Below are 17,207 nucleotides of genomic sequence, written 5' to 3'. Positions count from 1 at the left end.
CCTAATGAATTCTTCCTCTCCCCATAAATTACCTATAATCACCGCTTCCACTTCTCTGCCCTTTGTAGATTTTAGCTTCTGTGCTTTGCACTTGCAGCTGTATTTCCCCCCCTCCCTTTTCTTTTTTTGCATCTCCCCCCCCCCCCCAGACAATTTGGCTGGTTCTAGCCCAGCTCCCACCAATCACGGAGCAGAGGAGGGGTACACCAGGAGAGGCTGTCAGTATCTGCCTTGGTCTGTGCTTGTGCCATCTCTCCGCACAGAGAGAGGGGAGTACACACAACCTCTCTCTCTCCCCCTTCAAACCGCACGGATTACCGTTCGCTCAACGACCACCCGAGCCGGCCAACCACGGGGACCATCCTGTAGCAGAGAAGGACGGTACCTAGAGCATCATCATGGCCGAAGGAGGAGAGGGCGAGGACGAAATCCAGTTCCTCAGGACGGTAAGTGCGATAAGACGCTCCCCCCCCCCCCTTTTTTTATGTATTTCTGGAAATGTTCTTTTGGGGTCGAAGAAACGACTTTATCCTTCTTTGGATGGCCTTCTAATTCCCGTAGAATGATCTCCATGAAAGAGTTCCTTTTCTATGGTTTAAGTTGATATCTCCAGGACTGGAGAGGTTAACTCAGCGGAGGAAGACGATATGGCTTAGGCACCTGTTGGGCGCCCATCACCGCTGTGACAGGCTGTAGAGGCATTGGGGGGGGGGGGGGGGTGAGGGGTCTCCAGGGAATGTGTGACTGACAGGGACCGAAAGGGAAACATAGCTGGGGGGTGAGTCTCCTAAACTACTTTAAGGAACAGAGGTGGGGGGTGGTCCGTGTCGTGTAGCACTCACAGAGTTAAATATCACCGCATATCCAGCTGGCTCTGACATCTCCCTGAAATGACACCTAAAAAAATAAAATAGATTGCTAGCTTTTGGACCTATAACTTAATGTTTAGTCGTTATGCTTTTTATTATAGATTGTCAGCTCTTTGGACTTGATCAGATCGTCTCACGTATTTCATGCCATCCATTGCCTTACTATGCCACTTTCTATGTTTTAAAATAGAAAAGCATTTTTTAAAAAATTGTTCATTACAGACATACCCCACTTTTAAGTACACAATGGGGTATCATTTACTAAAGCTGGAAAGTGAAAAATCAGGCTCACTTCTGCATAGAAACCAATGAGCTTCTAACCCCAGCTTGTTCAATTAAGCTTTGGTAATAAAACCTGGAAGCTCTTTGGTTTCTATGCAGAAGTGAGCCTGATTTTGCACTTTCCAGCTTTAGTAAATAATACCCCATTGTGTACTTAAAAGTGGGGTATGCCTGTACATTCAGATATTTTCATGTAAATCGAAAATAGATTCCATTGTATGGAGATCAGACCACTTTTTTTTTTTTTATTTAACCATTTTTTTGCCTTAGAAAACAAACTAAGCTGGCAGCAAAGAGTTCAAAAAAAAATATTCTCATGATTTAGTCATTGGATTTTTCTTTTCTTACCAGAATGCCATTTTTGTTCCTTTTTTTTTTTTTTTTTTTTTTTTTTATGATTTTTATTAAACTAATGTTAACAATTTCCATTACTTCTATTTATTATCAAACTCCATGTTTAATTATTTCTATTATTACTGCTAGTATTATTATTGTTAATAAAAATACTTACATATACTTAAATGTTGTTTAAAAATAATAATTTTGTTAAAAAAAAAAAAAAAATTAAGGATTCTAGCACCAACAGGTAATCAAATTGGTATCCAGTATCTTTCCCCATGTGGTGCAACTTAAAAGTGGCATTAAACCCAAAAACCAGATACGTAATATATTGCAGCTTATAATTCTTAGATGTGATGGCTGCATTTTAGTCTTGCATAGTGAGCGAGGTCGAAAAAAGACACCAGCCCATCAAGTCCAACCCATGTGTTTGATTATATGTCAGTATTACATTGTATATCCCTGTATGTTGTGGTCCTTCAGGTGCTTATTTAATAGCTTCTTGAAACTATCAATTATCCCCATTGAGACCACCGCCTGTGGAAGGGAATTCCACATCCTTACCACTCTTGCAGTAAAGAACCGTCTACGTAGTTTAAGGTTAAACCTCCTTTCTTCTAATTTTAATGAGTGGCCACATGTCTTGTTAAACTCTCTTGCATGAAAAAGTTTTATCCCTATTGCGGCGTCACCAGTTTTGCTTTAAATAGTACTGAGTAGGGTTCCACAATGTGGTTGTGGGAATGGAGTGTGGGAAAGATAAATACATCATTTTTATTGTATTTTGCTTTTTATACGTGTTGCATTAAAAACAAAACAAAAAAAGTCTTGTATATGGGTTTGTGCTTTTATCTAATTTTATTGTATGATGTTGGTATTGTAGAATAATGGATCTCTTGAGTCAGGAATATAAAAGTTACACAATGCTTTAAGTACTGTATATATATATACAATCAGAACTCACATTCATTCATACACATACTAGGGCCAATATAGACCGGAGACAATTAACCTACCAGCACATCTTTGGAGCGTCAGAAAATTGAAAGTCTGTTCTTAAAATGACAAAATTACTACTAGTGTGTGGCCAGGTTATGTGTTTTATGATATATGGTGTTCAGCACAATGATCCTACTAACAAATGTCCAAATTTTAATGACTGTGTACATGACTTTATTATACAGTCTGTCCCAAAAGTCTCCATACATAAGGGAGATGGGAAATTGTAGCTAAATGTACCTTTTATTTACAAAATTTTACAAAATTATTTACGGAATGTATTTTAAATAATTGAAAATATAAAATATAACATGACTTTGGTAAATTTTCCTATATTAGATTATATTTTACATTTTTAATTCTTTTTTTAAATTTGTAATATTTTGTAAAAGTTTATAATGGGAATATTTTGTAAATGAAGATAGATTCATCTTCATCATTCATTCCATTGGCTGATTGACTTTGACAGCTGAGGGAGCCAATGGCGCCGCTGCTGTGTCTCAGCCAATCAGGAGGAGTGTCCCGGGCAGCTTAGACATATTCGTGGACATCACTGGAGGGAGATGGGGCTCAGGTAAGTAATTAGGGAGTGCTGGGGAGGCTGCTGCATACAAAAGGATTTTCATCTTTATGCATGAAGATGAAAATCCGTCTGGCTTTACAACTCCTTTTAAAGCCTTTTCACGTTTGTGTGACCTGGAAGTTGTGAGACTTTTCTTCAATTTTTTGCCACAACTTTAACACGACTTGAAGCAATGCCTGTGTAATCTTGAGGTCTATGGACCTCAAGACGCATCAAAGTTGGACCAAAGTAAATCGGGGACTACTTTGAAGTGGCAGAGATATGAATGGTACTCATTGGAAATCATGGGGTTACGACTTGTCATGCAAATTTGCGGTCACGAGTCGCACAAGTGTGAAAGAGGCCCAAAGCTGCATTGTTAATGGCACGTCAAACACATGAGGCTTAAAAAAGGTGCCTGAGCTACCTTGCCATGCATAGGGCAGCCCACTGGAATTAATAGTCTAGGAGTGTAACAATGAATGAATGAAATACTTGTATAGCGCACAATGCGAACTGAATCACCTCTAGGCGCTGTGGCGAGCTTTGATCATCTGCTAAAAGAGGAAGGTCTTGAGTTTTTTCCTAAAAGCCAGGTGATTTTCTTCCAGGCGAATGTTGATTGGTAGAGCATTCCATAGCCGAGGCCCTTGGACAGCGAATCTCCGATTCCCCTTGGATTTATACCGGGCTTTGGGTGTGCAAAAAAGTGCATTGGTGTGATGCCCAACGTTGCGCATTATAGTGTGAATGGGGCCCAAATGTTATGTTTTAATATTTTGTTCACAAACTGCAAAAATGGTACTGCACATAATAGGAGGAAATTGGCTGCATATACTAAACCCTGTAATAAATAAAAAGACATACTGTGTATGTATATGTAATATGTTTTATCTATATCTATCTGCTTTAAAGACTTTACATGGGACTTTTTTTTTTAATAATTGGTATTAGTGATCAATAATGTATTTCTTATGTGATTAAAATTAAGGAAGGTTTAAAAAAAAAATCTGTATTTGCCTGAGATGAGTAACTGATTTAACATAAAGAAGTTGTATCATATGTACAGAGAGTAGGGATGAGCCGAACACCCCCCGGTTCGGTTCGCACCAGAACTTGCGAACGACCCCCGCGTTCGGTACGAACGTTAGAACCCCATTGAAGTCTATGGGACTCGAACGTTCGAATTGGAAAGTGCTAATTTTAATGGCTAATATGCAAGATAGTGTCCTAAAAAGGGTTTGGGGACCTGCCTCCTGCCTTAGGGGACATGGGTCACTGCAAAAAAAAGTTTTAAAAACTGCCGTTTTGGCGGGAACACTGATTTTAATGACGATTAAAGTGAAAAAAAAAAAAGTGAAATATTCCTTTAAATATGGTGCCTGGGGGGTGTCTGTAGTATGCCTGTGAAGTGCCACGTGTTTCCCGTGTTTAGAACAGTCCCTTCACATAATGACATTAAACGGAAATAACACCATTTAAAACTGCTTGCGGTTTTAATGTTATATCTGGTTCCTGCAATATGGTTGAAAATCATTGAGAAACATGGCATGGGTAGCCCTCCCTGCCCATTACCAGCCTATTTGGGTCTTGTAAGCATATTAAGGGGAACCCCGTACCCATATTAAAAAAAGGAAATGCGTGTGGCCCCCAGGCCCTATATACTCAGAACAGCAGTATACAGGCGGTGCAAACAAGACAGGGACTGTGTAGGTTTGTTGTGTTAAGTTGAATCTGTTTGTCATTTTCAAGCGGTACATTTTTAAAGTGTAGCTCCAGTCAAAAAAACTATCTTTAAGCTTTTTGGAAAACATAGGGAAGGGTTATCACCCCTGTATAATTTGTTTTGTCGTCCATCTTTTTTTCATCTCACTTGCTGCTGTCTCCTTGCGTTTGCAAGTAGGAGATGTTTGTAAGTTGGATGTTTGAAAGTAGGGGCCTGCCCTATATTATAGCGGTATGTACTGGGTACAGAGCACGCAGACAGCACGCACTATCTCCCAACACTACTGACTGCAAGCTCTATTATTAACCACTTGTTAGCCCAATGTTTGCATAAAGTGAAAGATGAAGTTATGCTGAGTAAATAGATATCAAACATGTCACTCTTCAAAATTGCACATGCCCGTGGAATGGCGCCAAACGTCGCTACTTAAAAAATCCCCATAGGCTACGCTTTAATTTTTTTTTTACTGGTTACATGTTTTGAGTTGCAGAGGAGGTCTAGGACTAGAATTATTGCTCTCGCTCTAACATTCTCGGCGATACCTCACATGTGTGGCACATGGGGACATGGGCGCTTTAATTTTTATTTTATTTTTTTATTGTTCATTTTACTTTATTTATTTTAGTTTGACATTTTTTTCCCCAAAAATATATTTTTGATCACTTTTATTCCTATTACAAGAAATGTAAACATCCCTTGTAATAGGAATATGGGGTGACAGGTCCTCTTTACAGTGAAATCTGGGGGGTCAATATGACCCCACATCTCACCTCTAGGCTGGGAAGCCTGAAATAAAAAATAAAAAAAAGATTCTGGCTTTGATCGTACTGGCGAGTTGGTAGAAGCACCGGAGGGCGGTGAGGGGTGGGGGGCGTCTATGGCTGGGTATTTCAGGGTATCACCGAGTATGGCTGGCTATCTCTGAGTATGGCTGGGTATGGCAATTTATGGCAGGGTATTACAGAGTATTGGCGGGGTATTGGCGGGGTACTACAGAGTGATAGCAGGGCACTGCAGAGTATTGGGGGGTACTACAGAGTAATGGCAGGGTACTGCAGAGTATTGGGGGTTACTGCAGAGTATTGGGGGTTACTGCAGAGTATTGGGGGTTACTGCAGAGTATTGGGGGTTACTGCAGAGTATTGGGGGTTACTGCAGAGTATTGGGGGTTGCTGCAGAGTATTGGGGGTTGCTGCAGAGTATTGGGGGTTGCTGCAGAGTATTGGGGGTTGCTGCAGAGTATTGGGGGTTGCTGCAGAGTATTGGGGGTTGCTGCAGAGTAATGGCAGGGTACTGCAGAGTAATGGCGGGGTACTGCAGAGTAATGGCGGGGTACTGCAGAGTAATGGCGGGGTACTGCAGAGTAATGGCGGGGTACTGCAGAGTAATGGCGGGGTACTGCAGAGTAATGGCGGGGTACTGCAGAGTATTGGCGGGGTACTGCAGAGTATTGGCGGGGTACTGCAGAGTATTGGCGGGGTACTGCAGAGTATTGGCGGGGTACTGCAGAGTATTGGCGGGGTACTGCAGAGTATTGGCGGGGTACTGCAGAGTATTGGCGGGGTACTGCAGAGTAATGGCGGGGTACTGCAGAGTAATGGCGGGGTACTGCAGAGTAATGGCGGGGTACTGCAGAGTATTGGCGGGGTACTGCAGAGTATTGGCGGGGTACTGCAGAGTATTGGCGGGGTACTGCAGAGTATTGGCGGGGTACTGCAGAGTATTGGCGGGGTACTGCAGAGTATTGGCGGGGTACTGCAGAGTATTGGCGGGGTACTGCAGAGTATTGGCGGGGTACTGCAGAGTATTGGCGGGGTACTGCAGAGTAATGGCGGGGTACTGCAGAGTAATGGCGGGGTACTGCAGAGTATGCACTGGTATTGCAGAGTATTGGCAGGGAATTGAGGGGTTAAATTCGGTGAGCAGCGATGTGGGCACTGCAGATGCAGCCCACATCGCTGCTGACACCGATCTCTTTCCCCTCCGCTGTACCGATCGGTACAGAGAGGGGAGGGAGGAACCGGCTTGTTTCCAATTTGACGGAGCAATCACGTGGTAAACGGCCGCTATGAGCGGCCGTTTACCGTGATCCGTGGACCCGGCGGTCACGGATGCTCTCGAGTGCGCACACCTCGGGGCACGCGAGAGCAGAATTCTGGGAGGCCGTTAATTAACGGCCTCTCAGAGTTAAACAACCGCCCTGAAGCCGTTAATCGGCAATGGGCAGTTGTTAAGTTGTTAAAGCTAGATCACTAGCTATATAGGTGAGGTGAATATAGTGGTGTATACTGCAGTCAGGGCACAGACAACAACCACTACACAGCAGCAAGATAGGAAATCAGCCAAAAACGATTGGTGTGTACTGTGTTGAAGGTACACAGAACACCCACTGCTTCAGATGCTAAGTAACACACTACACGAAGCCGCCTCAAAGGCGGCCTTATATAGTGTGGGGCGTGCACTACACAGCCTGAGCTATGATTGGCCACAGGCAGGATGCCTGTGGCCAATCATGGCTCTCCTCGCTGCCGGCGCTGCGATTGGCCAAGCATGCGGGGTCACAGTGCATGCTTGGCCAATCATCGGGCAGCAATGCACTGCGCCAACGCAGTGCATTATGGTCCGCGCGCGCGTCACTCGAATTTTGACGCGAACGGCCAAAACGTTCGGAATTCGCCGAACGCACGAACAGCCAATGTTCGAGTCGAACGTACGTTCGACTCGAACACGAAGCTCATCCCTAACAGAGAGTGCAAAATTATTCCAAATGTGAAATTATGGTGTATACAATGTACCTACATTAGTAACATGTGACATTAAGGCCTTTTGCACATGGGGCGGGCTTTGTTGGCAGTGCTGGGACAAGATCATCCATTGCCCAGGTCAGGGATGCCAAATTGCGCCCCTCCCCCCCCCCCCCCCCTCGGGGGGAGAGGAGTGTTAGACCCCATACACACTATACAACTTTTGTTGTCAGACTTCCTTTAGATTTACCAAAACCATGTAGTGCAAGAGCCTGCCTAATTGCATACAAATTAAAACGCTTAAGGTTTGACCTCATATTATATGGTTTTGGTAAATCTGAAGGGAAAAAGCTACAGAAAATTGTATAGCGTGTATCCAACTTTAGACTAGCAGATTTAGATGGACTTGACTAACAAAACAGCAAACCGAAGATCTGCATCCATGGGCAGCAGAGGTTTTTGCTACTGAGAGCATGCACAGTGACTGAGCTGTCAAAGACAGCTCCCGGTCTCTAGTAATGAACAGGAGTCGGCAGGACTGACTCATGCTCATGTGACAACTGTGACAGCCAATCGGTGGTCATATGATCAGGCGGACCCTTCCGCCCCCCTGGTGTAATAACAAAGTTAAAGGGATGCTGGGACCGGGCAAGAAGGGGTTAAAGGAAGTTGAAAAATAACAGGTAAAAAGAACAAAAACGAATGCAGCCATTACATCTACGATTTTATTTATTTTTATTTTTTTTAAAGCTACGATATGTAACATTTTTTTGTTTTTGGGTTTAATACCTCTTTAAGCTCCTCACCCCAGTTTAATCTTGAATAGCTTTGTCAGACAAAAAAAAAGTTTTCACCTCCCTCATCCTGGAGAGAGATAAAAATAAGATTTTCTCACAAAATAAATTTTCTTCCAGCTGAAGCAATTAAAGAACACGGTGTTAAGTGAGCATTCACCCTTCTCCGGGCCTTGTGAAATGACGTTGATGATGGTACATCATTGTTAGAAATTCTGGAACTAAGCTGGAGAAAGTAGAAAGGATACTTTTTACTGAATGATGGCGATTGGTTTACTATGTATTGTACATAATTGCTGTAACTAAATGAGGACAACATTGTATTCTGACAGCAGGGAACTTTCCAACAAGCCCATTCAGTAGTTAGATCAACGTCTTTCGAGGAGGAGTGAACACATATGGATCGAAATTCAGCGGGATCCATCCATGGCCAGCTTTAAGGGCCAGTTCACACCAGACGCAGTTCCGTTCAGTTACGTGTGCTTTTTGTCTGCACTAAAAATGCAGGCACAGTGTTTTCCATGTATTCCAATGGCTCTAGTTCACACCATGCAGCCGGTTTCTGGTGCAGAAACTAAACGGAACTGACTGTATTGGTGCAGAAAAAATGGAACTGCATCTGATGTGAACTGGCCCTAAAGAGAAATTGTGGAAGCGGTGCCAAAAAAGAGGAAAAAAAAAAAAACAGGCATAGGGCAAAGACCTAATCACCAGTTGCTGATCTTTTTCTATTACTGACTTTGCATCACCGGCATAGCACGGCCTTGCCGCTTCACAGCAGGTTTCCCACAAAGCATACACGAAGCGCGCTGCACTGCGAATGGTCCCATGGCCTTCTGGGACCTGTGATGTGTCCCAATAGACTGCGGGGGGCATAACACTGCTCAGATCGCCTAGGTACCCACTCCACCATAAAAAAATAATCCAAAAGTTGAAGAGGGGTCGAAGATGAAGAAAAGAAGAACTTTCCCTTTTATTGTGTTTTTCTGCCTACTTGTAACATTTCCATTACCTCTCAAACCTCTCCTTCTCTCCCTCACTTTTGTTTGGAATGAGTAGTGCACGTTAGTTGTGGTCTTCTGTAATGCTCAACTACACATCTCCGTCCACCTGCTCTTTGTGCAGTGTTTTGCGGTGATATATATTGTGAATGGCACCCCACTGTATTGTACAGTAAAGCTTATTGCACCACAACATATATACTGCTCTACATCAGACTCTTTTGGAAAGGTGCTTGAAAATAAGCAACTTTAAATAAAAAAAGTTATCTGGGTAAGAGCATTTATTTTTTATTTTTTACACAGGTCTATATTGCCTTACCCCCTGGGATTTGAGAAATAGTACCAATCGCAGGTCTATATTTTGGTTCAGCAATGGCAAAGTGTGAACGTTCATTTAACCACTTGCTTACTGGGCACTTAAACCCCCCTCCTGCCCAGACCAATTTTCAGCTTTCAGCGCTGATGCACTTTGAATGACAATTGCGCGGGCATACAACACCGTACTCAAATTACATTTTTATAATTTTTTTCCCACAAATGGAGCTTTCTTTTGGTGGTATTCAATTACAGCTGGGAGTTTTATTTTTTGCTAAACAAACAAAAAAAGATGCAAAATAAAAAATAAATAAATCATGTTTTAATAGTTTGTTATAAAATTTAGCAAACAGGTAATTTTTTTCTCCTTCATTGAAATGCGCTGATGAGGCGGCACTGGTGGGCACTGATAGGCACAGTTAAGGCGACACTAAAAGGCACAAATAAGGTGGCACCGATAGGCACAGATAAGGCGGCACTGATGGGTGACATGGATGGGTGGCACTAAGGGGCACTGATGGGTACCACTGATAGATGGGACTTATGGGCACTGATGGGCGGCACTGGTAGATGACACTGATGGGCACGGATATGTGGCACTGAGGTGCAGCAATGTTTTTGAGGCAGATTGTGGGCACTGATGTATGGCACTGTGGGCACTGATGTATGGCACTGCTGGGTGGCACTATGGGCACTGATGGGTCAATCGGCTTTTTAAATAGCCGATTACCGGCTCAGTTGTATCACATGATCAGCTGTCATTGGCTGACAGCTGATCACGTGGTAAGGGGTCGGGATCGACCCCTTGCTCGGATCAGTGATCAGGCGAGTCTCATAGACTCGCCGATCACAGAGCGTGACGCGTGCGCCCCTCAGGGGGCGCGCAGGGCGCTCGTGCACGGGACAACGTCAATAGACGTAGTCCCGGCTAAGGAGGTCCGCGCTGTAGCAGTCATTCGGCTATAGCGCGGATCTCAAGAGGTTAAGGAGCCAGCTATGAAAAATGTATTGTATCCAGAAGCAGTTTCTCCTTTTTAGAGAGGCTTGTTCAGGGCTGTCTTTAAGGCAGGGCAAAAGGGGCAGCTGCCCTGGGCCCTGTCATTGTTGTGGGGCCCAAAGAAGCTGCATTATACTTGATAACTATCCTTGTTTAAATTCCCTTGTCCCTTGAGGTTTTAGTCCCGTGAATTGCTGCTACTAATGCTGCCCAGCTCTGCCCTATTGTGCACAGATAACTCACCTGCCAGACCCCGTGTTTACATGTAAATACATGCATTCATATGTAAATGGTGATGCCATTCATATGTAAGTCAGAGCGGCTGTCAGAATTGATATGTATGTCATGCCCCCCTGAAGTCTAATGCACTGTAATCTCTAGCAGCCAATCAACAAGCAGAAATCATGTGCTATAACCTCTAACAACTAATCAGTGAGCTGTAATGTGTGCTGTAACCTCTAGCAACCAGTCAGTGAGCGGTAATGATACTGTAACCTCTGGCAACTGATCGCAATAGCTGCCTGATCTGATTCAGTAAACTGATTTTGAGTCTAGCTGCTATTTATTGTATATCTCAGAGCAGGTGGGGGGGCGTCAAGAAAAGTGAGGTTTTTTTTTTTTGCCCAGGGTCCAATCTATTAAAGATGGCCCTGGGCTTGTTTGTATATGTCACACTGAAGTCTGGATTTAGGGTTAGACCATTTAAGAAGATAAATGATATCCAGCAAACCCAACGAATACGTTTGTCGATGTCTAACACCCTGATGCTGGTTTATGTTATGCAGTGAGCAATGCCCAATATCTCCATACTTGTAAAACAATCCTTTACTTTTACATCACTTCGCACCAATTTAAAATTGCATAAATAAAAATAGATGCAGTGCTGCTTTATAGACTTGTAGTGGCCAGTCTAGTACTAAATGCAACGCTCCCTGGGTAGCAGTTCCAGTGTTAATACCTGACCCACATAACCTGTTTCAGAATCCAGCATTCTCTCATGATAGTGTCAGAATGATTCCTTCCATTCTCCCTGCATAGCCTGGAGCAATCTTTATTCTGGCCAGAAGGTCTGTCTTATTGCACTTGGCCCATTTTATTTGCATGAGAACGTCACTTTTCTGCCAGCCATAGACTGTTTGAATCTTGGCCAGTTCAGCAGGAACCGACTGAGATTTGAACCATGCATGGGCAGGCTGAATGTACCCAAGATGATCGATCAACGGTACGACCAGCCTGCCGGAATTTAGACACGGTTATTGCTAGTGGCTTCTATGGTTCCATAGCTCCCAACTGTCCCTGATTTTGTGGCACTGTCCCTGATTTGGAACAATGTTCCTCTTTCCTCATTTGTCCATCAATTTGGTCTGCCCTATATAGTTGTGCATAAAATGCACTATTTATCTTTCAAAAAGTGTTAAACAGTGCTAAACCTTTCATCCAATTTCTAATTTTCTGGTAAATTTCCATAGCCAATATAAAGGAATAGTAGAGCATAAAAAAGCACTTGTGGGCTTAACTTTTTTTTGGTATAACTCTTTTAAGGGGGCGTGGCAGGGGGTGTGTCCTATGTCTGCAAACGTTTGCTCCTAGGTGCCCCTCGCTCCTAGTGCAAAAAATTAGGAGGTATGTAGTTCTCCCTTCGTGGACGGCATCTCCGTCCCCCTATCCCCAGGTAGAAATGATGGCTTTGTTTGAGGGATTCCCCTGTCTGTGTTATTGGGGGAATCTTGTAGTTCCAGGAAAGAAAATTGTTCTGTCGGTGACGAACCTTATTTGTGATTTCTCTCCACAGATGAGATTGTAGGCAGGTTTTTGGGGTCTGTTCTGATGCCCAGAGGAGGATCTGTGACCTTCATGGGTTTTTGTTCCTCTACCTAAGAGGTCTCCTGTTACAAGAGCCCCTACAAAGTGCTTGGTGGACAGCTTTGGTTGGTCCCTATGGATTAGGGTCCACCTGGCTTCACCTACAGTAGGTGGACTAGAGTGCCCTGCCCCTGTAGAGAAGCCTTGTGCCCTGGGCAGAACTAAGGATGTTTAGGCCCTTTCTCTTGGTGGAGGGTCAAAGCAACCTTGTGCACTTTTCTGTGTGCTGTGATTTTTTTTTTATTTTTTGTTCACAAGGGTTTTTTCCAGATGTGCACACTATGAAGCTGAAAAAAAGAAATAACTTGAATTCTCTCATTCTGCTGTAGAAATGTATAAATGGTTATCTGCTTCTGCCCCGGAAGATTTTACCCCCTTCCTGACCAGAGCACTTTTTGCGATTCGCCACTGCATCGCTTTAACTGACAATTGCGTGGTTGTGTGACGTTGCACTCAAACAAAATTGACGTCATTTTTTCCCCACAAATAGAGCTTTCTTTTGGTGGTATTTGATAACCTCTGCAGTTTATATTTTTTGCGCTATAAACAAAAAAGCGTCAATTTTGAAAAAAGTAAAATTTTTTACTTTTTGCTATAATGAATATACCCCAAAAATATTAAAGACAATTTTTTTTTTGCTCAGTTTAGGCCGATTATGTTCTGCATCAGTACATCTCTTCTCCCAGTAGGAGCATCTTATGAAGGGACTGCCTTGGAGCCAAAGGGGTGTGTACCCCAAAGTTTAAACGTGTGTGTGTGTGTATTTTTTAACAATTCTTTTTTTTTTTAGGAGCCCTGTTGGGGGGGCTTTGAGATATCAGGGGCCTAAACAGATGCTTGATGTCTCACTTTTGAGTGAGTTGGTTGAGGACAGAGATTCCCCAGTCCCTTTCTCTGCAGCCTCCCCTGCACTGGACATGAATGAACAAGAAACACTGTGCTGAGCGGCTTCCTGTTCATTCACAAACCGAAGCATAGCAAACAATTTGCTACGATACAGTTATGAATGAACATAGTGAATGGGCCCCTTCCCCCTGCTCTCCATTAAGAAACTTCCCTCTGCAACAGCCAGTGGGAGAGGAGAGGGTGAAATCGGCAGCACTGCTGTGAGGGGGTCCTGCACAGCAGGGGAAATCTGTGCCGTATGGGGTGATTAGGTTGTGCCCAGGCATACCCCAATCCAACCTATGCTTGGAGCCCATTTTGTAATTTATGAGAGAATAAAAGGAATAAACTGGTTGGTATGGGTAACTAGATAGATAGTTTTTTATTTTAGATACTTTTAAAAGTGTCTACATCAATATACTAAAGTTTCTTAGTAGGCATTCATGTTCTCCCTTTCCTAGTCCTTCATAGCGGTTCATAGTTGCAATAGTACATCATACATCAACCAGAAAATGCAATCAATTTTTTTTTTTTTTTTTTTTACTAGATTGAGTTGGCTTAAAAAATCATATTTATTGATGTAGCGCCGGCTCTTGAAGAGCACGCAATATGTGTTTTTCTCTATTTAAAGTTTCTAAAACCACAGTTTGGTTTTGGGCTTAATTATACCAAATTATGGTTTCAGTACCAGTCTAGCTGGATTGCACTCTGCTTAGCCACAGGTGCAGCGTGTTCTGCTTAGCCACAGGTGGCGCTGTCATCACTGGCAAGTGTGAGAACGCAGTTCAGCTAGGCGCATTGAGTGCCACTTTTTCTCGGAACCAGCCCAGTGGGAGTGTCATCTTGCTGTGCATTCTGGGAGAGGGTACTTAAGGTACTGACATCACGTGCTTCTGGATTCCGGGCCAGAAGATCTTTCTGTCTGTTTGGTCCTGGTCCTTCTGGCCAGTCCCCATGGCTCTCATGGCCTGGGGTGCAGATCCATTCAATTCAGAGTCTCGGGGCTGGCTAGCCCGAGGCAAAGTAACTGGAAGGAGGATTCAAAGGTGGTCCGGTGCTGTCTCATCTGTGGAGAGGCCTAGAAACTGAGGAAGCAACCAGGGGAGGACTCCATGCATAAGGCTGGAGGCTTAGCTGAAGGACACCAAGTAAATCTACACCTGTATGGTATCGCTGGACCGGCTGCAAGATACTGGTACCATATGAGGGCTCTCTAAATTTGTCTACATCCTTCAGTTACTACAAGTCTGTGGCAGAGACTTTATTCACAAACGTTCTACATGCAAGTCTGTGGCAGAGGCTTCGCTTTAATCTGAACACTCTACCGGCTGCTAGGCCTAGTGAGAGGAGGTCTATCCGGTAGCTGTGAGAATCCAGTTGAGTGGCTATTCTCTGGATTTCTATAGTGAGAGACTTTCTATTTCGAGTAGTTCCAAGAGTACCTGAACTTTCTACCTAAACCCTCTAACCATTGAGAGACTGTGTTTTGTCTACTCTTTTTTGCAAATAAAAATCCCAAAAGCGGATCCAGTGTCAGCTTCTACAATTCTTTGGGCCATCTACCTCGGGAAACCCCTAGCCGTACACGAGGTCAAGAAGGTAACGGTAAGCCCAACAAAATCAGCCGCTCCTTTGGGGATCAGTGCTACATTGAAAAGGATCAATCCAATTCAACCAAACCGATATGCCTCTTTTGTGTCATGTGGGTGTTTAACCACATGCTTACTGGGCACCTAAACACCCCCCTCCTGCCCAGACCAATTTTCAGCTTTTAGCACTGTCACTCTTTGAACATCAATTGTGCGGTCATACAACACTGTACCCAAATTCAATTTTTATAATTTTTTTTCCCCCACAAATAGAGCTTTCTTTTGGTGGTATTTGATCACCTTCTGGGTTTTTTGTTTTTTTTGTTAAAAAATACAAAATCGTTTTATATTTCGTTAATAAATTTTGCAAACAGGTAACTTTTCTCCTTTGTTGATGTACGCCCATGAGGCTGCCCTGGTGGGCACCGACGAAGCTGCACTGGTGGGCACCGATGAAGCTGCACTGATGGGTGGCACTGGTGGGCACTGATAGGTGGCATTGGTGGACAGCACTGAAGGGCATTGATAAGCGGCACTGATACCTGGCAGTGATGGGCACTGATAGGCACCACTGCTCGGTGGCACTGATTGGCACCACTGGTGGGCATTGATAGGTGCCACTGATTGCTGGCACTTATGCACTGATTCCTGGCACTGTGTGGGCACTGGCAAGTGGCACTGTGGGCACGGGCAAGTGGCACAGAAAGGCGGTATTGGTGGGCACAGATGAAGTGGCTTTGCCTCTTCCTCTTAGGGACCGATGTCCCTTGCACTGAAGCCGGTGATCGGCTGTCAGTATGAGGAGAGAAAAAAAGATTACCGATCTTCTGTCTGTACATCACATGATCAGTTGTCATTGGCTGACAGCTGATCATGTGGTAAGAGGCCAGGATTGGCCCCTTACGCCGATCTGTGATCACCCGAGTCTCATTGACTCGGTGATCACAGCGCGGGGCGCGTGCAAAGGGGAGGATGTTATTCGGCTATAGCGCAGATTTGAAGGAGTTAAAATCATTGAGTTTTAGATGTGTTCTTTGTTCCATGCATGGCCAGCATTAAACCTTTCTATAATGAGTACACAAGTAGATCCATCCCTGCCTATTGTATATGATCTTGTTGTGGCCCAGAGTCTCGGAGTCAGGCCCAGGTCCAGGTATTAACGCCAGGCCCCTGTTTACAATCCATCATGCTGTCAGCAGAAGAGGAGACGTTTCACCTGGTCTATAAAAAGAACGAGTGAAGCCTGAGAGAAAACGAGTGAAGATGTGGCCTAAATTATTTTCAGTGCATAGAAAAAAATAAAAGCCACTGTAGATCTGCCTATAGCAGAGTTCAGCGCAGGTGTCCTCTAAGCTACAGTAAATGACTGCTGTATATAAATTAACATTTCCAACAATGATTAAAAACCCTGAAGCATCTTCAGTATCTTCGCATGTAGCTCCAGTCTTACATATTCGAAAATTGTCTTTTTTTTTTTTCTACCACTTGTGAATGTCGTATGAAGTTTGAATCAACAGTCTGGTTGCTTTTAATTGCTAGCAATATAAAAAAATGCAGGGATAAAAGACAATCCGGAGACTTTTCCTGTAGCCCTGTAAAACCTAGATGCCAGATGCTTCCTCTTCTGTTCCTGACCAAATCCTTCTGGATTTGTTCTGTTGGGCTGGAGCACTGTGCATCAACCCACAGCAAGCAGTTGGGGATCATCTATCATTGTTCTCACAACAATCAACTAATAATTGAAACCCCCGAAATCTGTTGCGCTATTTTAAAAAAAAATACTAATATGCTCCATGCAAAACTGAAAAGTGAAGCGAACATCCATCGTAAATTATCAATAAACAATTCGGGGTTCAATATGCTGAAAAAACAAATCAATATCAGTGAAAATATACACTCGCCGGGCACTTTAGTAGGTACACCTGTTCAATTGCTTGGTAACAAATTGCTAATCGGCTAATCGCGTGGCAGCAACTCAATGCATTTGGGCATTTTAGATGTGGTGAAGACGACTTGTTCAAACAGAGCATCAGAATGGGGAAGAAAGGGGATTCGAGTGACTTTGAACGTGGCATGGTTGTTGGTGCCAGACGGGCTGGTCTGGGTATTTAAAAAACTGCTGATCTACTGGTATTTGCACAACCATCTCTAGGGTTTACAGCGAGTGGTCCGAAAAAGAAAATCTCTAGTTGTGTGGAGCAAAATGCCTTGTCAGAGAATGGGCAGGCTGGTTCGAGATGAT

The 17,207-nt window shown here is 43.7% G+C and overlaps 1 protein-coding gene across 13 annotated transcripts in view; it reads left to right on the top strand.

Annotated features, from left to right (window-relative positions):
• The first annotated feature begins 240 nt into the window (after window positions 1-240).
• RYR1 (ryanodine receptor 1) overlaps window positions 241-17,207 on the top strand; it is a 347,489-nt gene continuing 330,522 nt past the window's right edge. For all 13 annotated transcript variants that reach the window (XM_077480582.1, XM_077480567.1, XM_077480575.1 and 10 more), the window contains exon 1: window positions 241-446. In XM_077480582.1, the coding sequence (XP_077336708.1) occupies window positions 399-446 (48 nt within the window). In that variant the 5' untranslated portion in view covers window positions 241-398. The remainder of the gene's footprint in view (window positions 447-17,207) is intronic.

This window comes from Lithobates pipiens, unplaced genomic scaffold (genome assembly GCF_037356315.1).
Source record: "Lithobates pipiens isolate NorthernLeopardFrog02 unplaced genomic scaffold, aLitPip1_a1.2 Scaffold_1, whole genome shotgun sequence".
Taxonomy (NCBI): Eukaryota; Metazoa; Chordata; class Amphibia; order Anura; family Ranidae; genus Lithobates; species Lithobates pipiens.
Note: the sequence above shows the minus strand (reverse complement) of the source record. Positions and strands in the feature narration are given on the sequence as shown.